A 16,476-nucleotide genomic window follows, 5' to 3' on the forward strand; every position below is an offset into this window, starting at 1 on the left:
ACGATCGAAGTGTGCTTTTGTTTTTACGTCTCGCGTTCACACGTTTCGTCGCGGCAGCAAGTTTTTTCGGAAGAAATTTTCATAAAATTCTGTGAAAAGCAGCGCTTCTCGGTGGTTGATAATTTTATCAACCGGTGAAAATGAGTGTGCGAAAATCCGATACACCGGGGAAAGGTCCCAGCGGGTCGCGATCAGTGCCTTCAACGCCCGAAAATGCCGGCTCTCGGCCCGTTCCGCCGATCGATGCCAGTCCGATTCGGAAATACACAGACGTAAGTAGATGCGATGGTTTTAGGCCGTATGAAAGTTGATTAATTACCTTTGTCTGGATGAAGTCCGGAAAGCAAATCATTTAGAACCTACAAGATATTTTCTACAATAAATTATTTATTGTACGATTGGTTTTACCTTGTCAATTTTTTCCTGTTTTTCCTAGTGTTTGATGCCCCAGTGGTTGCCAAACCAAATCCCGCAAACCTGCACTTGTAGACAAAATCTTATCTAGATTCTAATAAATTCCGATTTAGCGTAATTCAATTAGCCTTTTCATTTGACGTCTTAAATCAGCTGATTTTTCGGGTCTTTGAAAGTTCTTCTATGAAAAAGACAGTTTAGCGTTTGCGCCTTTGTTCGGCAGTTGTAAACAGTGGCATACACGGACCTGTCAACTGAAAAGGCCTATACGGCACTTGCTGGCTTTGTTTAGCGTATCCAACAGACCCATTTGATTTTGCTGGGAAATGGTTTGTAGTTTAATAGTTTATTTTCGAAATTACGGGATCCTATTACAATACAGTATCATTAAGGACAAGGAAACAACCATAGAGTTTTAACTGAAGGATATTGAAAAGCTTAACTTTAAAACTAGAACTTGAACAATTAACTGAGATCTTAAAAATCGCACATTTAGCTAGCGAAAATCTTAGATTTATAGAGATTTTTTGAAGGCGTTAAAGGTGGGCTTTATCTTGGTCTCCAGAGGAAGGCTGTTCCATATGCTGACACCATAAATTAGTACACTCCTTCTCAGTTAGTTGAGTGTGGTGGGACGATGAGAGTTCGGCTACGATGCATCTGGCCATGTTGTAGGTGTTGCTGAATGTAGTCTGGATGCACCAGAAGATATCCCTTACGCATTGTCGTGTCCCGCGGAAGATGCTTCTGTTTTTAGCCGATATTTCAATTCGGCTGATAACTATCACTCAACATGTTTTGCGAAACTCGCAACGTAACCCTGAACGTAACTATACAAAACAACCTTATTCTACAACATGCGTTATAAGACTGACTCACTTGGCTATTTTCCTTTCTCTCGTTCTGCACATTAATTCACTCACACATTCGTGAAATCCATGTTACCCCTTTTAACTTTCCTCTCGTTCCCTCAAGGGCTGCTTTATTACACTCTAAAACTGTTCATATTATATTTCATTTTTATATACTCCAACTCGCATCCATTCTATTCCCTACACGCATATAGCAGCAGATTCGGTAACGATAGTTGACATGCAAGTCTCGGCCAAATACGCAGTGTCTTACGGCCGCCGTAGTGTCTCGTGATCGCAGACGGTGTACGAAACGAATTGCAGATTTAAAACAACGGTGAAGCCGATCTTTCAAGGCTGCACTTAGTCCCGGGATATGGACAACATCACAGTACGTGAAATAGGGCCCTATTACGGCTTGCACTAGCTTACGGCGTGCTTCAGCAGGTAGTACCGAAGAGAACTTTCGAAAGGTCCGCAGTGTCCCGTACACCTTTGCGATCACGTCGTTCACCTGGTTGCACCACTTGAGATGCTTATCCATATGGAGGCCGAGGTTGATGACTCTGTCCATAGGTGCGATTGTCTCAATGCAGAAGACGATGTTGGGGTGCGTTGTGACCGAGTTTTCACGAGTAAAGATGATAGCTTGCATTTTTTTGGGGCCAAACATGTTACAATGGTTTTCCTCTTCGGGAGTTCCTCCAGGATTCTTTCGGGAGCTCCATCAGGGATTCCTCCGGGATTTTTTACTGACTTCTGCCAGGAGTTGCTTCTGGAATTTCTTCAGGAACTCCTCCGTGGATTTCTTCGGGAACTTTTTCCGGGATTTTTTGGAACTCTTTCTGGGAAATTATTCTAGAATTTCAGAAACTGCTTCCGGGATTTCTTCATGAACTCTTTTCAGGATTTCTTCAAACTTCGTTTGGGACTCCTGCAGATCCTTCTGGAATTCCTAAAGGTTAATTCTGGATTTTTTTCAGATGTTTCTAATGGAAACAAGTTTATTAGGGAATATTTGAGAAGTTCCTCCTGCAGTTTTTGTTTGTGGATTTCCTCATGATGTTTCTACAGGATTTCCTTGAGGAAATCCTCCAGCAAGTTTCTTCTGGCTTTCATCAGACACTATTAGGAGAATCTCGGATGGAATTCATGGAGGTTTCCCGAAACTCCATGAGAAATCCCTTGATGTCCCAGAAGGAATTTCAGAAGAAATCCTGGAAGGAATCTCAGATGCAACGACTGGAAGGATCCCAAAGGTAACCAGAAGGAACCCCAAAAAGAATCTCAGATATAGCTTCCTAAGGAATCACTGAAGGAAATCCTAAAGGTATTCTAGAAAAAAAAAATGTGGAGAAACCACGGAAGGAATTCCTGGAGAATCGTAGGAAAAATTGCTTGGGTAATCTTGGAATAAGTAATCCTAGAGGGATCTCGGAATCATTTTCTAGAGAAATTTCGGAAGGAATTTAAAAAACAAATCAGGAACTGGAACTTCTGAAAACTTTCGCCAGCACCTCCTACAATCGCAACAGTCTCAAAAAGTATTCCTCAAACAAATCAGGAAATAATCTCTGGAAGAATCCCGGGAGTACTTCCTGGAGGAATCCTGGCAAGAGATCTTGAAGGAACCTCTTTAGGAATCGCAAAAGAAATTCCTGGAAGAACCCCAGAGGGAACTTCTGAAGGAATCCTTAACAAACCCCCGGAAAAATCTCATCAAAAACTACCATGGGAATCCTACAAGAGGCTCCTGGAGCAAATTTGTGGGGAAATCGTGAAAGATTACTGGAATTCCGAAAAAAAAACTCTAGCCAAGGGCTGAAAGTCTTTTAAATAAAGTCAAATCAATCAATCAATCAATCGAAAAAAAACTCCTGGAGGGGTATCACCGTATCAAGTCATAAATCAGCAGACTTTTCCATGCACGCACACACCAGAGTGTAGTGGCAATCCCTGTTCGGTATCAAAGTATCTTAATACCAAGGTAAGAGATTCTCGCTAATATTCACGGATTAGTGAGAAAAGGAAAAAAGCAAAAAATAGTTATGAAGTTTGCGCTGATTTGTATGGGCACATCACTATTTAGCAAACTTTCTTAAGAAATTAAGCACTCCCATCTTAGAAGCTAATATTTAATTGCATCTGACTGGATTAAATGTGACCTCCATGCAATAAAACAGAAAATATCGCCATTTGAAAATCGGTAACAATTTTTTTTTAATTGGTTCTAAACATATTTTTTCAGCATTTAGAAACATCCAAAATAACAACACTTCACAAACTTTACTGAAATAATGACATTTTAGTGTAAAAACACCAACTTTTCATAACTAACGCAGATGTGTTGGTGAGTCTCATTTTTGACATTTGCGGGAATCTCTTACCTTGGTACATATTTATATACTTTGGTTCGGTATAACTGCCGAACACTCTTTAGTGTTCGAGTATGATTGTGATCATATATCTGATAAATAATAAAGCTTAGTCTTGTCTTGACTACGAACGTACTCGGTCACAGTTGTTATTCATAATGAAGCACGTCTCTCTCGCTTAGCTCGTTATAACAGTGTCGACGAGGTGAAATGTAGCATCAACTTGCTGTACGTTTCACGACCGTAGGGCAAGGACGGCTTTATGGACCGACGCCAAAGGAAAGAAAGAGAAGGAGACAGTGATGACGTCAGCGTGCAAGCGCTCATACTGCATTTGAAGCTGTGTGCGTGTTTTGGATCTTGACAGCTTAATATTTAGTGTTTTGGCTAGAAGGCTTTAGAAATTCAAGAAATTGCATCAAGCGCATTTAGTAGAAGATGTTGTGTTAAATATCGACTCGGTGTCCCTGACGGAGATCGTTTGTTATGTGCTTCCTGTGCGAGACCTTTGTGTGACCAATACCGTGTGATGACCTATAGCCAGTTGTGTTTTGTTTACTCGCCGCAGTTTTGTTTTGTGTTTCAATCTCCTTTGCCGTTTGATCAATAGGGGTAAACTGCGTAAAGTGCATCGAAGCTTATTTTCTTCTTTGGTACTGGATTTTTATCCGGTCGTACCAACAGTATTTGTGGAAAAGTGCACTTATTTAGAACTTACCAATCGGGAAGCAAAAGAAGGAAGACACCACACGCTATGTCTGAACTAGCAGATTATAAAAATTGAATGTACATCGGGTTTCTTTCCACAGAATGTCAGATTTCATGCTATATTATCATATGCAGAAAGTTTTAAAATATTTCATCGGGGAAATTTTGATTTTTTCATCTTTTTAGCTGTTTCTCATACAAATTTGCATGAAATTCTCATTTCGGCGTATTTCTCTCCCATACAAAATGTATGGAAAAAAATTCACCGATAGAATATTTTAAAACCTTCTGCAAATGAAAATATAGCTTGAATAGTGATGTTTGGTGAAGAGAAACCCGATGTACATTCAATTTTTATAATCTGCTGGTTCAGACATAGCGTGCACCATGAAGAAGGAATCGCTGCTGGTTGCTGTTTGTTCGGGAGACGATGTACTCGGATTGGATGTAGGAGTTTCTGCTACCATGACGGATTCTGTGCAACAAACAGGCTGCAGCAGAACACAAATATTTCATGTTGGATAGCGTCTAAGAGGAATGTGAAGAAATAAGATTGCAGGACAGCATAACTGAAAATTTATCAGTGTTCGAATTGTGTTAATCTAGAATTTTATAATGTTCGATCGATTTGTAAATGTATGTTAAATATTCTTATATGTCTAGCTCAAAAACTACGTTATTGAACTATCAACTAAAGGGGGAAGGATTGTAGTGGCAATCCCTGTTCGGTATAACTGCCGAACACTCTTTAGTGTTCGAGTATGATTGTGATCATATATCTGATAAATAATAAAGCTTAGTCTTGTCTTGACTACGAACGTACTCGGTCACAGTTGTTATTCATAATGAAGAACGTCTCTCTCGCTTAGCTCGTTATAACAAAGAGAAGTTGTTATAACAACTTCTCTGGCACACACCACATCAAGTTCATCAGTTCATCAAGAGTTTATTGGCGACTCACGCAAGCATTCGGTCCACGGGATGCCGCTGTTCTCGGGCACCGGTTTTAACCCTCTACTTCCCATGGTTACTCTAGAGCACCATCGATTTTCGACGAACTCGAGACAAAAAGAATCAGATGAATATGGTGGAACAGTTTTTAGAATATGATTTTAATCTCATTAGGTAAACTCAACTCCCAACTATTTGTTTCAATGGTAGAACTAATGATAAACAATCAAAATACTATTGATTTACAACTAAATTTTTTTTCGTTGATTTCGAAAAATTTAACCAATTTCCAATACCTTTTGTTCAAGCACTTTTTTCGGAAACTCTTTTTTAAAAAGACACTACACCGTCTTCAGCCAGAGGCTGCACAGACTGAACATTACATACACGAGACAACGGACAACACACATAACACCCAGTGGCCCAATGGAGAATTTTCCGTTTGACGAAAAGTTTTCCCCGACTGGAGCGGGAATCGAACCCGCACTCCGAGGCTTACGAAACGCTTAGCCGACTGACGCCGCTAACCGCACGGCCACGAAGCCCACAAATAGAAATAGTCGTTCAAAGTCGTGGGAAGGAAAGGGTTAACAACGCGTTTTCAAGGAAAGATGTATTGTCCATCCGGTTGGATTCAAGACCGACATTCAATCAAAAATTGCCATTTTCTTGGTCCACAAGTGTCGCAACTGTTTCGCATTTAGTGCGCTGTGTTGCTGACAACAACGGGGAGGATGCGCACTACTTTTGACATGATAAAAAAACGTCGCGAGTTGGGTCGCGTCGCGACTTGATTGTGCGAAGTCCGGTTTGGTGGCGGCCCGACAATATTTGCAATCTGTGGGAGCTGACGCCATCAAGAACAAGCTTCCGACAGAAGCAGACGAGCTCACGAAGTTCCAGGAAGATGACGGTAAGGCGGCGTACTTGCTGATTTCATTCATTGATGACGATCTGCTGGATCTTGTACGGGACATTCGTGCGAAGTTATGGAAGGTCCGTCCGTGAAAGCCCACCAGTGAACTGCTGCGACAATAGGACAGATCGGTGAAGTACTAGATTTGTAGTAATGAGCTGAATTTTAGTATGGTGAGAAGGTCAGTTCTCCGTTTCTGCAATGAAATGGTGCAAAAAGCGTGGGTATTATGTTTCCTTGCCTAATTTGATGCTGTTTGAGCAAAATTTTGGATAACTATGTTGTTTATGTTGCAAGAAATGGAGAAAACAACAACACTGTTGCCCAAAGTTTTGCTCAAACAGCATCAAATTAGGCAAAGAATCATAATACCCACGCTTTTTGCACCATTTCATTGCAGAAACGGAGAACTGACCTTCTCACCATACTAAAATTCAGTTCATTACTACAAATCTAGTACTACACCGAACGTGCCCCATAGGACAGATCGGTGAAGTACTAGATTTGTAGTAATGAGCTGAATTTTAGTATGGTGAGAAGGTCATTTCTCCGTTTCTGCAATGAAATGGTGCAAAAAGCGTGGGTATTATGATTCCTTGCCTAATTTGATGCTGTTTGAGCAAAACTTTGGGCAACAGTGTTGTTGTTTTCTCCATTTCTTGCAACATAAACAACATAGTTATCCAAAGTTTTGCTCAAACAGCATCAAATTAGGCAAGGAATCATAATACCCACGCTTTTTGCACCATTTCATTGCAGAAACGGAGAAATGACCTTCTCACCATACTAAAATTCAGCTCATTACTACAAATCTAGTACTACACCGAACGTGCCCCATTGAAGCTGGCCGGAGCAAAGCTTTAAGGTGAAACATCAAGAAATCCCATTGCAATTATGCATACAAACTTTAGAGGCACAAATCTGACGAACGAAGCGTCGAATAAAGCCGTACTTGATTATCCTGGCTTTGCTCACTTGCAAAAGGAGGCGGCTTTTCCAAATCGATCGCATTTGTTAAAGAATTTTTAAGATTTGTGCTCTTGAAAACGTGAGTAGGTGTCCCAGTCGGCCATTGTGGCAGCCATATTGGTACTCTTTGAAGTTTCTCCTTAAGAAAACGATGTTTTGTGACTGGCTGGAAGACTCCTGCGGTAATGTGAACTGGTCATAAGCCGACATTTACGACGATTACGTGGGACGAGATGAGACTGAGAGTTCGATCTTGGATGTCCCTAATTCGTACAAGAATATTGCTGAATGAACCGATGAAACCCTTTGGCAACAAGCGGTTGGTGAGAAACTGCAGGCGCCAACGGACAACTATGTTTGGCAATTAGTGAAATGTCATGCTGGTCTGGTTCCGCTCAAATCGAAATGGGTTTTCCAAATCAAGCCGGACGAGCTTGGCGAAGATGCCCGGATTCGATTACAACGAAACATATTCCCCGGAATAGAAGTTGGCCACAATATGAACCGTTCTTGCTGTAGCAGCCCACCTAGGATGCACGTTCATCAACTCGATGTGAAAACCGCATGTCTATACGGTGATCATGAAGCAGACGTCTACCAGAAGGAGTTATACACCTCCGAACCTCGTCGGGAAGCTCTAAGCGATCGCTGCATGGACTCGCAGCGCAACAAAAAGCTGAATGACCAACTTCTCCTTCGATCCTCTAACTTTCTTTCTTGGTTAATGAAAGCATCCATGGGAAATGCTTTCGCTTTAGTTAGTCTTACGACGGTCTACGAATTTCACCTCTCGCGCCGTATACTAATGCCCCCAACTACCTCTGTTAATCATTACATCTTGATCTGATTACAAACTTTGATCTGATTACAAGAAATTCTTATGGTATCATTTTATAAGACATCTTATAAAATATTTTTGCACAATATAAAACAAAATCGCAACCTGGAGTCGAACCAGGGACGTCGAGATCGGAGAACGCATGCTTTACTCACGCCTTCATCCGACGCTTTGAAAGGTGGAATGGTTGGAGTGCAATAATAAGTATGGTTTTTCGGGACCAACGTTTCATAAGATATCTTATGATTTTCATAAGAGCCTTCTTATGAGATTTTTCATAAGACCGCTGTAATGAATTTCTTAAGAATTTTTTGCCTCAGTGTAGGACCGAGGTCATATTCCATTATTCCATGCAAGATTATTCTCGGCCGTAGGATAACCTGCTTAGAGCACTCTAATTTGTTCAAAGTAATAGCAGCTGGGCTTGCGGAAACACTGCACCCGATGAAATCAGCGCCACACTACGACCGCGAGGCTGACGGGTGCACCCAATATTAAAATTGTTGCGGTTAAAACGTTTGAAGTTTATTCTTGTCCAACACGGGTGCTACTCCTTTATGATGGCAGTAGGTCACTGGATTGTTGCGACTATAAGACTGGGTGCTTCTACCAACTAAGCCACAGAACAAGTAATGATTCTGCGGAATAGAAAGCCAAACTGACCCCGAAGCCGCACTGTGAACAATCCTATTTCACAAACTCATCTCTCTTTCGGCTTAGATGGCAATCCACAACACACTCCTGTTTGTGCCCACTAACTTAGTTGGTTAAAGTACCGGTCTAGCGAATACGGAGTCGTGGGTTCGAATCCCATCAGAACGCGATTTTTTCACTAATTTCATCTCTCAATTTGTCAATTAACATAATTTTGTGTCTTCTAATTACAAGTTTTTCCAGAATGCTTTCAGTGTTGACAAAAACGGAACATACCATTCATTTTGGTCAATCTTGATGAAAATCGCCAATTAATATCATAGTACTTCTTTTTTTTTCTTCCCCAGGGCGGCCAAAAATTGCTCCTCGATGGCATGAAATCTGTACTGGCCCTACCGTCGGGCAATTCCAGAGATTTGTACGACACCCATCCCTCGTTCGTCCGGATAATGGACGCCCAGGCCAACAAAGTGCTTCACATGATTTCCGACGTGCTGAAACTGCACGAAGTCAAGGGAAATATTGTCGTGCGCGATCGGGAGGAAAAGTTCGAACTCCTGCAGGAGTTCAACGATTCTATGCTGGAGCGGATAAACTCCAACCTGGATGAGGTAGCCGGTATCAAGAAAAAGCACGAAACGGTATTGGTGCAGAGTGAAATACAACTTCCAGCGCAACCCCGAGAGCGTCTCAGCGGCAGTTGGAACAACGCCAGTAGTAAAAAGACGGCAGCTCCTGCTTCAATGGTTAAAGCTACACTCGTTACGGGGACGAACATACAACGGCCGCAGGTCAATTTTAAGGTTCCCGTAGACAACGCTGCACTTAATCCGTTCGTACCAAAAATCAAGGAGAAGCCAAATTCCTTAAAACCGCTGGCAGTTCTTCCGGAGTATGACGAAGCAGGAAATATCGTCAGCTATCTGCATCCGTACGAGTTCGAGCTCGATAGATTCGAGCCCACGAAGGGAGCCCTGAAGACGGTTGAACCTCAAGAGCCGCTGGAGCTAGAAAGCACGCCACTGGGCATCATCGACAGGGAAGATCAACTACCCGGTCTTCTCAAAGAACTCAAAGCAGCCAGCGAGCTCGCCATCGACTTGGAACATCACTCCTATCGGACATACCAAGGCTTCACTTGTCTGATGCAAATTTCCACCAGAAGCAAAGACTACATCATCGATGCGCTGGCTCTTCGGGAAGAGTTGCACGTCCTGAACGAGGTATTCACGAATCCAAAAGTGGTCAAAGTTCTGCACGGATCCATTAGCGATATCGAATGGCTCCAGCGGGACTTGTCGTTGTACATAGTGAATATGTTTGACACCGGAGAAGCGGCGAAGGTTAGTTTATTTCTATAACATTTCTGTTCATTCTTGTTGATAATAGCAAAATAGCAGAACATTTCTGTTCATTCTTGAGCAATTCGGTAACAAACCGTTTGAACCGCACGCCGTAACATGTATAACATTTATTATTTTTGTTACTTCTCTTCAAATAGGTCTTGGAGTTCTCCCGTATCGGCCTGCAGTTCCTGTTGAAGCACTATTGCAACATCGAAACCGATAAGGCATACCAACTGGCAGATTGGCGCATTCGTCCCATGCCGCACAATTTCATCGAGTACGCCCGCAAGGACACCCACTACCTATTGTACATCTACGACCGGATGCGAAACGAGCTCATCGAAAAAGGGGCCAGCTTCCTGCCAACGGTTTACAACAGATCTACCTTCCTGTGTAAGCAGCGTTACGTGAAACCGCTGATCAACGAAGATGCCATCATGAACATCTACCGCCGATCGAAGCATGTGTTCGACCAGCGGCAGATGTACGCCTTCCGGGAGATTCTCTACTGGCGGGACAAAATTGCCCGCCAGGAAGACGAATCGCCCGGATATGTTCTCCCGCAGCACATGGCCCTGGACATTGCCTCCAAGTTGCCCCGGGAGATGCAAGGAATTATCGCTTGTTGCACGCCAGTTCCTTCGTTGGTTCGGCAACATCTGCACACGCTCCATCAAATCATCTTGAAGGCGCGGGAGATATCGCTGAACAAATCCGTTTCTGCGACCATCGAACACCAGAAGGACACACGCCACAAGATGCAGTCGACGTTCGATTTGAACAATCCCTTGTTTTGCCCCCACGATTCAAGCCAGGGAGTCCACCTGGAAACCAATCTGCCGACTCTGCTCGACTCCTCCAGCAAAATTGGAGTGTGTGAGGAAGTGTTAGGCGGCATGCTGAAGGACCAGCCGGACGCGGGAGTGTTTGAGGAATCCAAAACGAGAACTTTAGACGAGAAGGGCAGGTTGATACTGGATGGTAGCATGTCGGAGGATTCCAAGATGGTGAATTTCATCGAAATGCACTATCAAACCAAGGTAAGGCGAATTCATAAGTCAATGGAATTCCACGGAATACTAGGTACCAGATGTTTAGGTTATTCAATTTGTTTTAATGACCGATTTTAACATGCATATTTTAATTCTTGGGGGATATCATTGCGGTTCCGGGCCATTTGGCTAAATGCCATTTGATCGAAAAAGCAATGAAGACTTTAAGTGATCATGCCACTGTTCTCTACATCGGTAGAACTTATCTGTGGTTTAACTCGAAAGAAAAGCATATGATTGAAAGAAGCAACAATCTCCGATAAAATATTGGTAGTTCCAACTCCAACTGATCCATATTCTTTGCAGCAATTGGACGCCAACCAGAGCCTCAACGGTTCCGTGTATCTATCCTACCAGGATCGTAAGTTCAACACTCCCTACGAAAGGCATCTGGAAACTTGCCGTAATCGGTATCAAAATGAGGATGAACCCGAGGAAGAGGCGAAACCTTCGCCAATGGTCAAAAAAGAACCAGACCAGGCCATCGAGCGCACATCGGTGAAGCCAGAACCCACCACGGATTCCAAGCTACCGTTGAAGGCTCAAAAAAGACAGGAAGAGTGGGAAGCCAAACGAAAGCTAGTGCAGACCGAGTCGGCGGATAAAATCCGTTTCAGCAACTTTGAACCGCCGAAGAAGAAGGAAAAGACCGATCGTCTCTCGAAAGGAGAGTTCCCGATGCAAATTAAACAACAAAACGAGCGAAACAACGTCGATAAAGATGCAGCCAGTGAGGATGATGATGACGTTGATGACGAACGGAACGTTTCCGGCCCAAGTAGCCAAAACAATAGTTTCGCCAACGGTGGGAAAAAGAGTAAGAACAAAAAGAAGAAATTCAAGAAACAGGGCAAATCAGGCCAGAAAGAATTCAAACAGAACTCGAACAAGCCGGTTCCGTTCGATTATGGCCAGGTAGATTACACTCGCTTCCAGGGAGGTTCCAAACCGTTACCGGTGAAGGGCAAAGGTGGTAAGTTTTTTGCACGTAAACAAAGTCAGCAGGGTACTGGGGAAGGTTCTGCGGAGGGTGAGGGCTCCACTATGAAAAAAGCTCTGCATCCCAACAGTAGAATAGCGAAAGGTATCAAACAGAGTCAAAAGATGTTCAACTTTAGCAGCAATAATTTACAGAAGAAGAAGTAAGGGAATCTGTATGATCGAAAAAAAGATAATTTTGGTAATTTAAAATCTTAAATAAATAAGTAACATTTATTGACCATTTGTAACACGTTGTTGATGAAATAGATACAATGAGAAATCAACAAGGCAAGTTCTCTCCGTCGAGCTGTGCTAAATAGTCAGCAGTTCTTTTCTCAAGTTTGCAAACAGCTTTTCGTTTTTAATTATTCCTCCGAGATTATGGTGTCCCATGAGGTGCGCATAGTCCGCGTCGTCGGAATCTACCTTCGCGTTGGAGTTGCTCATGAAGATCTTGATATTACCTTCTGGAATCTTATTCACAACAGCATTCAATTGACTGCAAAAGCTCTAGAGTACGCTCGAGACGAAATAGTTGACTTCCGTATGTATCTCCCGGACATCTATTCCGGGTTCGTCTTACAGCTGACAGCTCCACTGCTCTGCAGGAAAATATATTCCCTGACCGACCGTTTTCCCTATCTGTGTCATTGTAGTCGTAGAGTCGCGTGACCTCGGGTCGTGTGTGTGTAAGCCTTGGTGTAAGCTTTTCGTGCTTAACCGCTGTACAGTGCGCGGGATTACTGCAATCCCTGGGCTTGGATTATATCTTCCAGGAAGCTTTGATTTCAGGCATGTGGTCGATGGCCTTTGCAGTAATGATTGGAATAGCTGAATGTATAATCAATGGCAAACAATACTGTAAGAATCAGATCTTCAAGTCATATGATATAGTTATACTGAATATAATTCCAAGTTGGAGAGAATATTACAAACTGAGGGAGGGTAATAGGCCCAGTCAGACCCCTGAATGGGCAATGTGGGTTAGTTTATGGGAATGCCATTGAAAGTTTGTAATATTCTCCGAGGCTTTCGAAATCCAACAGGGCGCGTCCCCGGGTTGCGGATAGAGGGAAAAGGGAGATTTTTCACATTTGTACTGTAATCAGCCAATGTGGTATTATCTCCTATGGTGTTGTAGTGCGAATGAATGATCTCATTCTATGGGAATTCGAACCTTGTAATGTATTGTTTATCAACTTCAATTTTCTAAGCTTGATAAGGTTTTGAAGACAAACATGAGATGAGAGAATTGCCTAATAGGAAAGTCACATCAGCAAAGCTTTTACATATGCAAATGCTATCCATGGGGTCATGTCTAGCATTTAATATGTATGGCAATGATTGATTCTTACCTAGCAGGGGTACTACAAGACCACGCGGACAATTCGATTAAAGGCTTCTTTGGGGATAATATATTTTCCAGAACTGAAGGCACATTTTTCCGGGGTGACTGGCGAGTCGGAGAGGGTAGAAGTTTCCGTTTGTTATTGTGGTAGTTTCGTGTACCACCTAGTAGGCCGTGCCATTGATGAACATTATTATTACATGATCTGTCAAGCTGGAGAGTACCACAGTGGCGACGAGGAAGAACCCATTTAATAAGCAAAAGCAGATTGTGGCCGAGTGAAATCTACTACGACTCATTTTGTAACGTAATGGACGGATACGAGAAGGAAAAGGATCAGCGGAAATTTGATGGCATTATTTTCAATTGGATATTTCGAGAACGAGGACAAACAAAAGAAGGACAAGAACGCTGAATGAAACTGGGATAGCCGGAACTTGAGGTAATTATAGTCAGTTTTCCGACGGATAGCATCTGATCGGATCAGACATGAGGGAAGTCGGAAAATCTCGCCTCGAAAGAGGGAGATGCCGAAACGGCGGATGAAAATCCGGTCGTAGACGGCAATAATGTCTCGCCTCAGAGAAGGGGGACGCCAAAGCGGCAGATGAAAATCTGGCCGGTGCTGGCAATAATGTCTCGCCTCAAAGAAGGGGGACGCCAAAGCGGCAGATGAAAATCTGGCCGGTGCTGGCAATAATGTCTCGCCTCAGAGAAGGGGGACGCCAAAGCGGCAGATGAAAATCTGGCCGGTGCTGGCAATAATGTCTCGCCTTAGAGAAGGGAGATGCCAAAGCGGCGGATGAAATTCCGGCCGGGGCTGGCAATAATGTCTCGCTTCAAAGAAGGGAGATGCCAAAGCGGCTGATAATAAACTAGCCAATATAGACCTGAAGATATACTCAAAAAGAGGGATCAAGGTTGCAAATAAGATTCGATTCAAAAGAAGAGATACAATAACACAGAACGGTCCAATATTCACATGTATGATTTAACAAAAAGCATGATTCCAATTTTTTTAAAAAGAAATGAACTGTTTGTTCCTATTGACAAAACTTAAAAAACAATGTAAATAAAATAATTCGCGCAGTACCACTAAAAATAATTTTGAAGGTATTTTTGTAATGATTTCTACTAGAGATAACACAAAATTCTATTTGATACTTTATTGATTGCAATACAAGTGCAAAATTAATGATTTAATATTTTACTTATTTGAAGTAGGAAAAAAATGCAATTTTCTTTAAACAAAAGGAGATGTGGTAGTTTCGTGTACCACCTAGTAGGCCGTGCCATTGATGAACATTATTATTACATGATCTGTCAAGCTGGAGAGTACCACAGTTATAATTGACAAAATAAACAATCGGGCACTTTTTCTTTCTATGACTTGCTTGGTATTTTGTGAATTATTGTTTTTTGGTTTTGGAAGGTATGCGATTCACTATTGAGCCTTAAAATTATTTTGCATCTGAATAGCATTGATATCGTCAAGTCTACACCAACACCCTAATCCAGTGGTGCTCATCCTGCGGCCCGCGGGCCGCATGCGGCCCTCCAAGCCTCAAGATGCGGCCCGCGCAGTACTTTAAGACGAATCGAAATTTTTGAACGATTATTTGAAAACTCGTTAAATTTATTAAGAAATCAAAAAAAATCTATATATATAAAAATGAATTTCTGTCTGTCTGTCTGTCTGTCTGTCTGTCTGTCTGTCTGTCTGTGTGACCGCTATGGATTCGAAAACTACTGGACCGATCGGTGTGAAATTTTGTATGTGGGTATTTTTGGGGCCGGGGAAGGTTCTTAGCTTGGTGCGGGATCTCTCCGGTCTCTGGAACGGGGGGCTCCCATACAGATGACTTCGCCGGGGACGTCCCTATGGAGCTGCATGTCAAAAAACACAGTAGGCAGGCAGAACGACGTTTGCCGGGACAGCTAGTAAATGATAAATAAACAAAAAGAACAATCCGTTCTGGTAACATTCAAAATCGCAACTCTGAAATATTTCGGCATTTCAGCTAAGTCTCGAAGCCAGCTTATAGTTATTTATAAGTGGTACGAATCTAATGAAAGTTTGTTAAAATGTAGTCTTGAATCATTTAAAAATTAGTTGCAGTTTTTAAGCGCAGTCAATGCAACGCTAATCTAATCTAATCTAATCTAACACAGACAGCGGGGCAGCGCGGACGTCAACCACGAATAGATGAGCCGTAGTCCACATGAATTTGACATGTTTGGGAAATTGACACTTTTGGGCACTCTGACAGATCTGGGATGTGAACGACATTTGCGAATTAGTCATTACCATAAGTTATTACTTAAGTAAAACGTGTAAAACTAGCAAAAGGTTATCAAAATTTTAGCGTGCAATCGTTCGAAATTACACGACAACGCGAAGATAGCAAATAAATCAGTAATGCAATTGTGTAATGCATCGATTTACAGCACAAACAATTTTGGACGTGTTTTTGTTGTGAGCTACGGGGATTTTGGCTTTCGCTGCCCCCCTGAACACAGACGCAGCCAGTACGAGAAAGCATCCTGGAAAATATTTGGGTTAGATTAGGCCCAAAAATTTTTATTGTCAGTATTGATACTTGCAGCATATCAAAAATATGACACAAGCATCAAAGCGGCCAGGCCTACTGCGTTGTGTTTACCGCAAAGATGATTCTAGAACTGTCTAGATTTTAGTAATAAATCTTCAAAATCGAAGCACTTCTAGAATCTCAGGGGAGGAAGGATGCGTGGACATACCGTACCAAACGCTCCGATTTGTTTAGTTTTATATGGTTGAAAATATATGTGTGGATATACAATTGATCATGTATGTCGATGTAAATAACAAAAATTTACCTGTATTGATCCTGGAAAGCAAATTAGTAATTATTTTGTAAGTAAAATGAAAATCATGCTAAACACTGCTCCACCTAACATCAACCATGGGGTTGCGCATCGTATGACAGACACGCATCTTGACCCAACCTCGATACCGTCTTCAGTGTCAGTCAATGCAACGCTGAGCAAATATTCCACATTTCGCCTTTCTGAAGAACGTAAAAACACAAAG

The 16,476-nt window shown here is 42.3% G+C and overlaps 1 protein-coding gene across 1 annotated transcript; it reads left to right on the forward strand.

Annotated features, from left to right (window-relative positions):
• The first annotated feature begins 4 nt into the window (after window positions 1–4).
• Window positions 5–12,296, forward strand: LOC109621583 (exosome complex component 10). Its single transcript, XM_029851782.2, has 4 exons — window positions 5–272; window positions 9,024–10,019; window positions 10,178–11,062; window positions 11,381–12,296. Exons 1-4 carry the CDS (start codon window positions 141–143, stop codon window positions 12,218–12,220), a joined length of 2,853 nt encoding a protein of 950 aa, XP_029707642.2. The 5' UTR covers window positions 5–140; the 3' UTR covers window positions 12,221–12,296.
• Window positions 12,297–16,476: the final 4,180 nt, after the last annotated feature.

The sequence above is a fragment of the Aedes albopictus genome, chromosome 1 (genome assembly GCF_035046485.1).
Source record: "Aedes albopictus strain Foshan chromosome 1, AalbF5, whole genome shotgun sequence".
NCBI lineage: Eukaryota > Metazoa > Arthropoda > Insecta > Diptera > Culicidae > Aedes > Aedes albopictus.

Excerpts from the sequence above, each read along its gene's own strand:
- LOC109621583 (XM_029851782.2), top strand. The coding sequence starts at position 141 with ATGAGTGTGCGAAAATCCGATACACCGGGGAAAGGTCCCAGCGGGTCG. Across the intron at positions 273-9,023 it reads CGATTCGGAAATACACAGAC|GGCGGCCAAAAATTGCTCCT; the intron begins GTAAGTAGATGC and ends TTTCTTCCCCAG. Across the intron at positions 10,020-10,177 it reads ACACCGGAGAAGCGGCGAAG|GTCTTGGAGTTCTCCCGTAT; the intron begins GTTAGTTTATTT and ends CTCTTCAAATAG.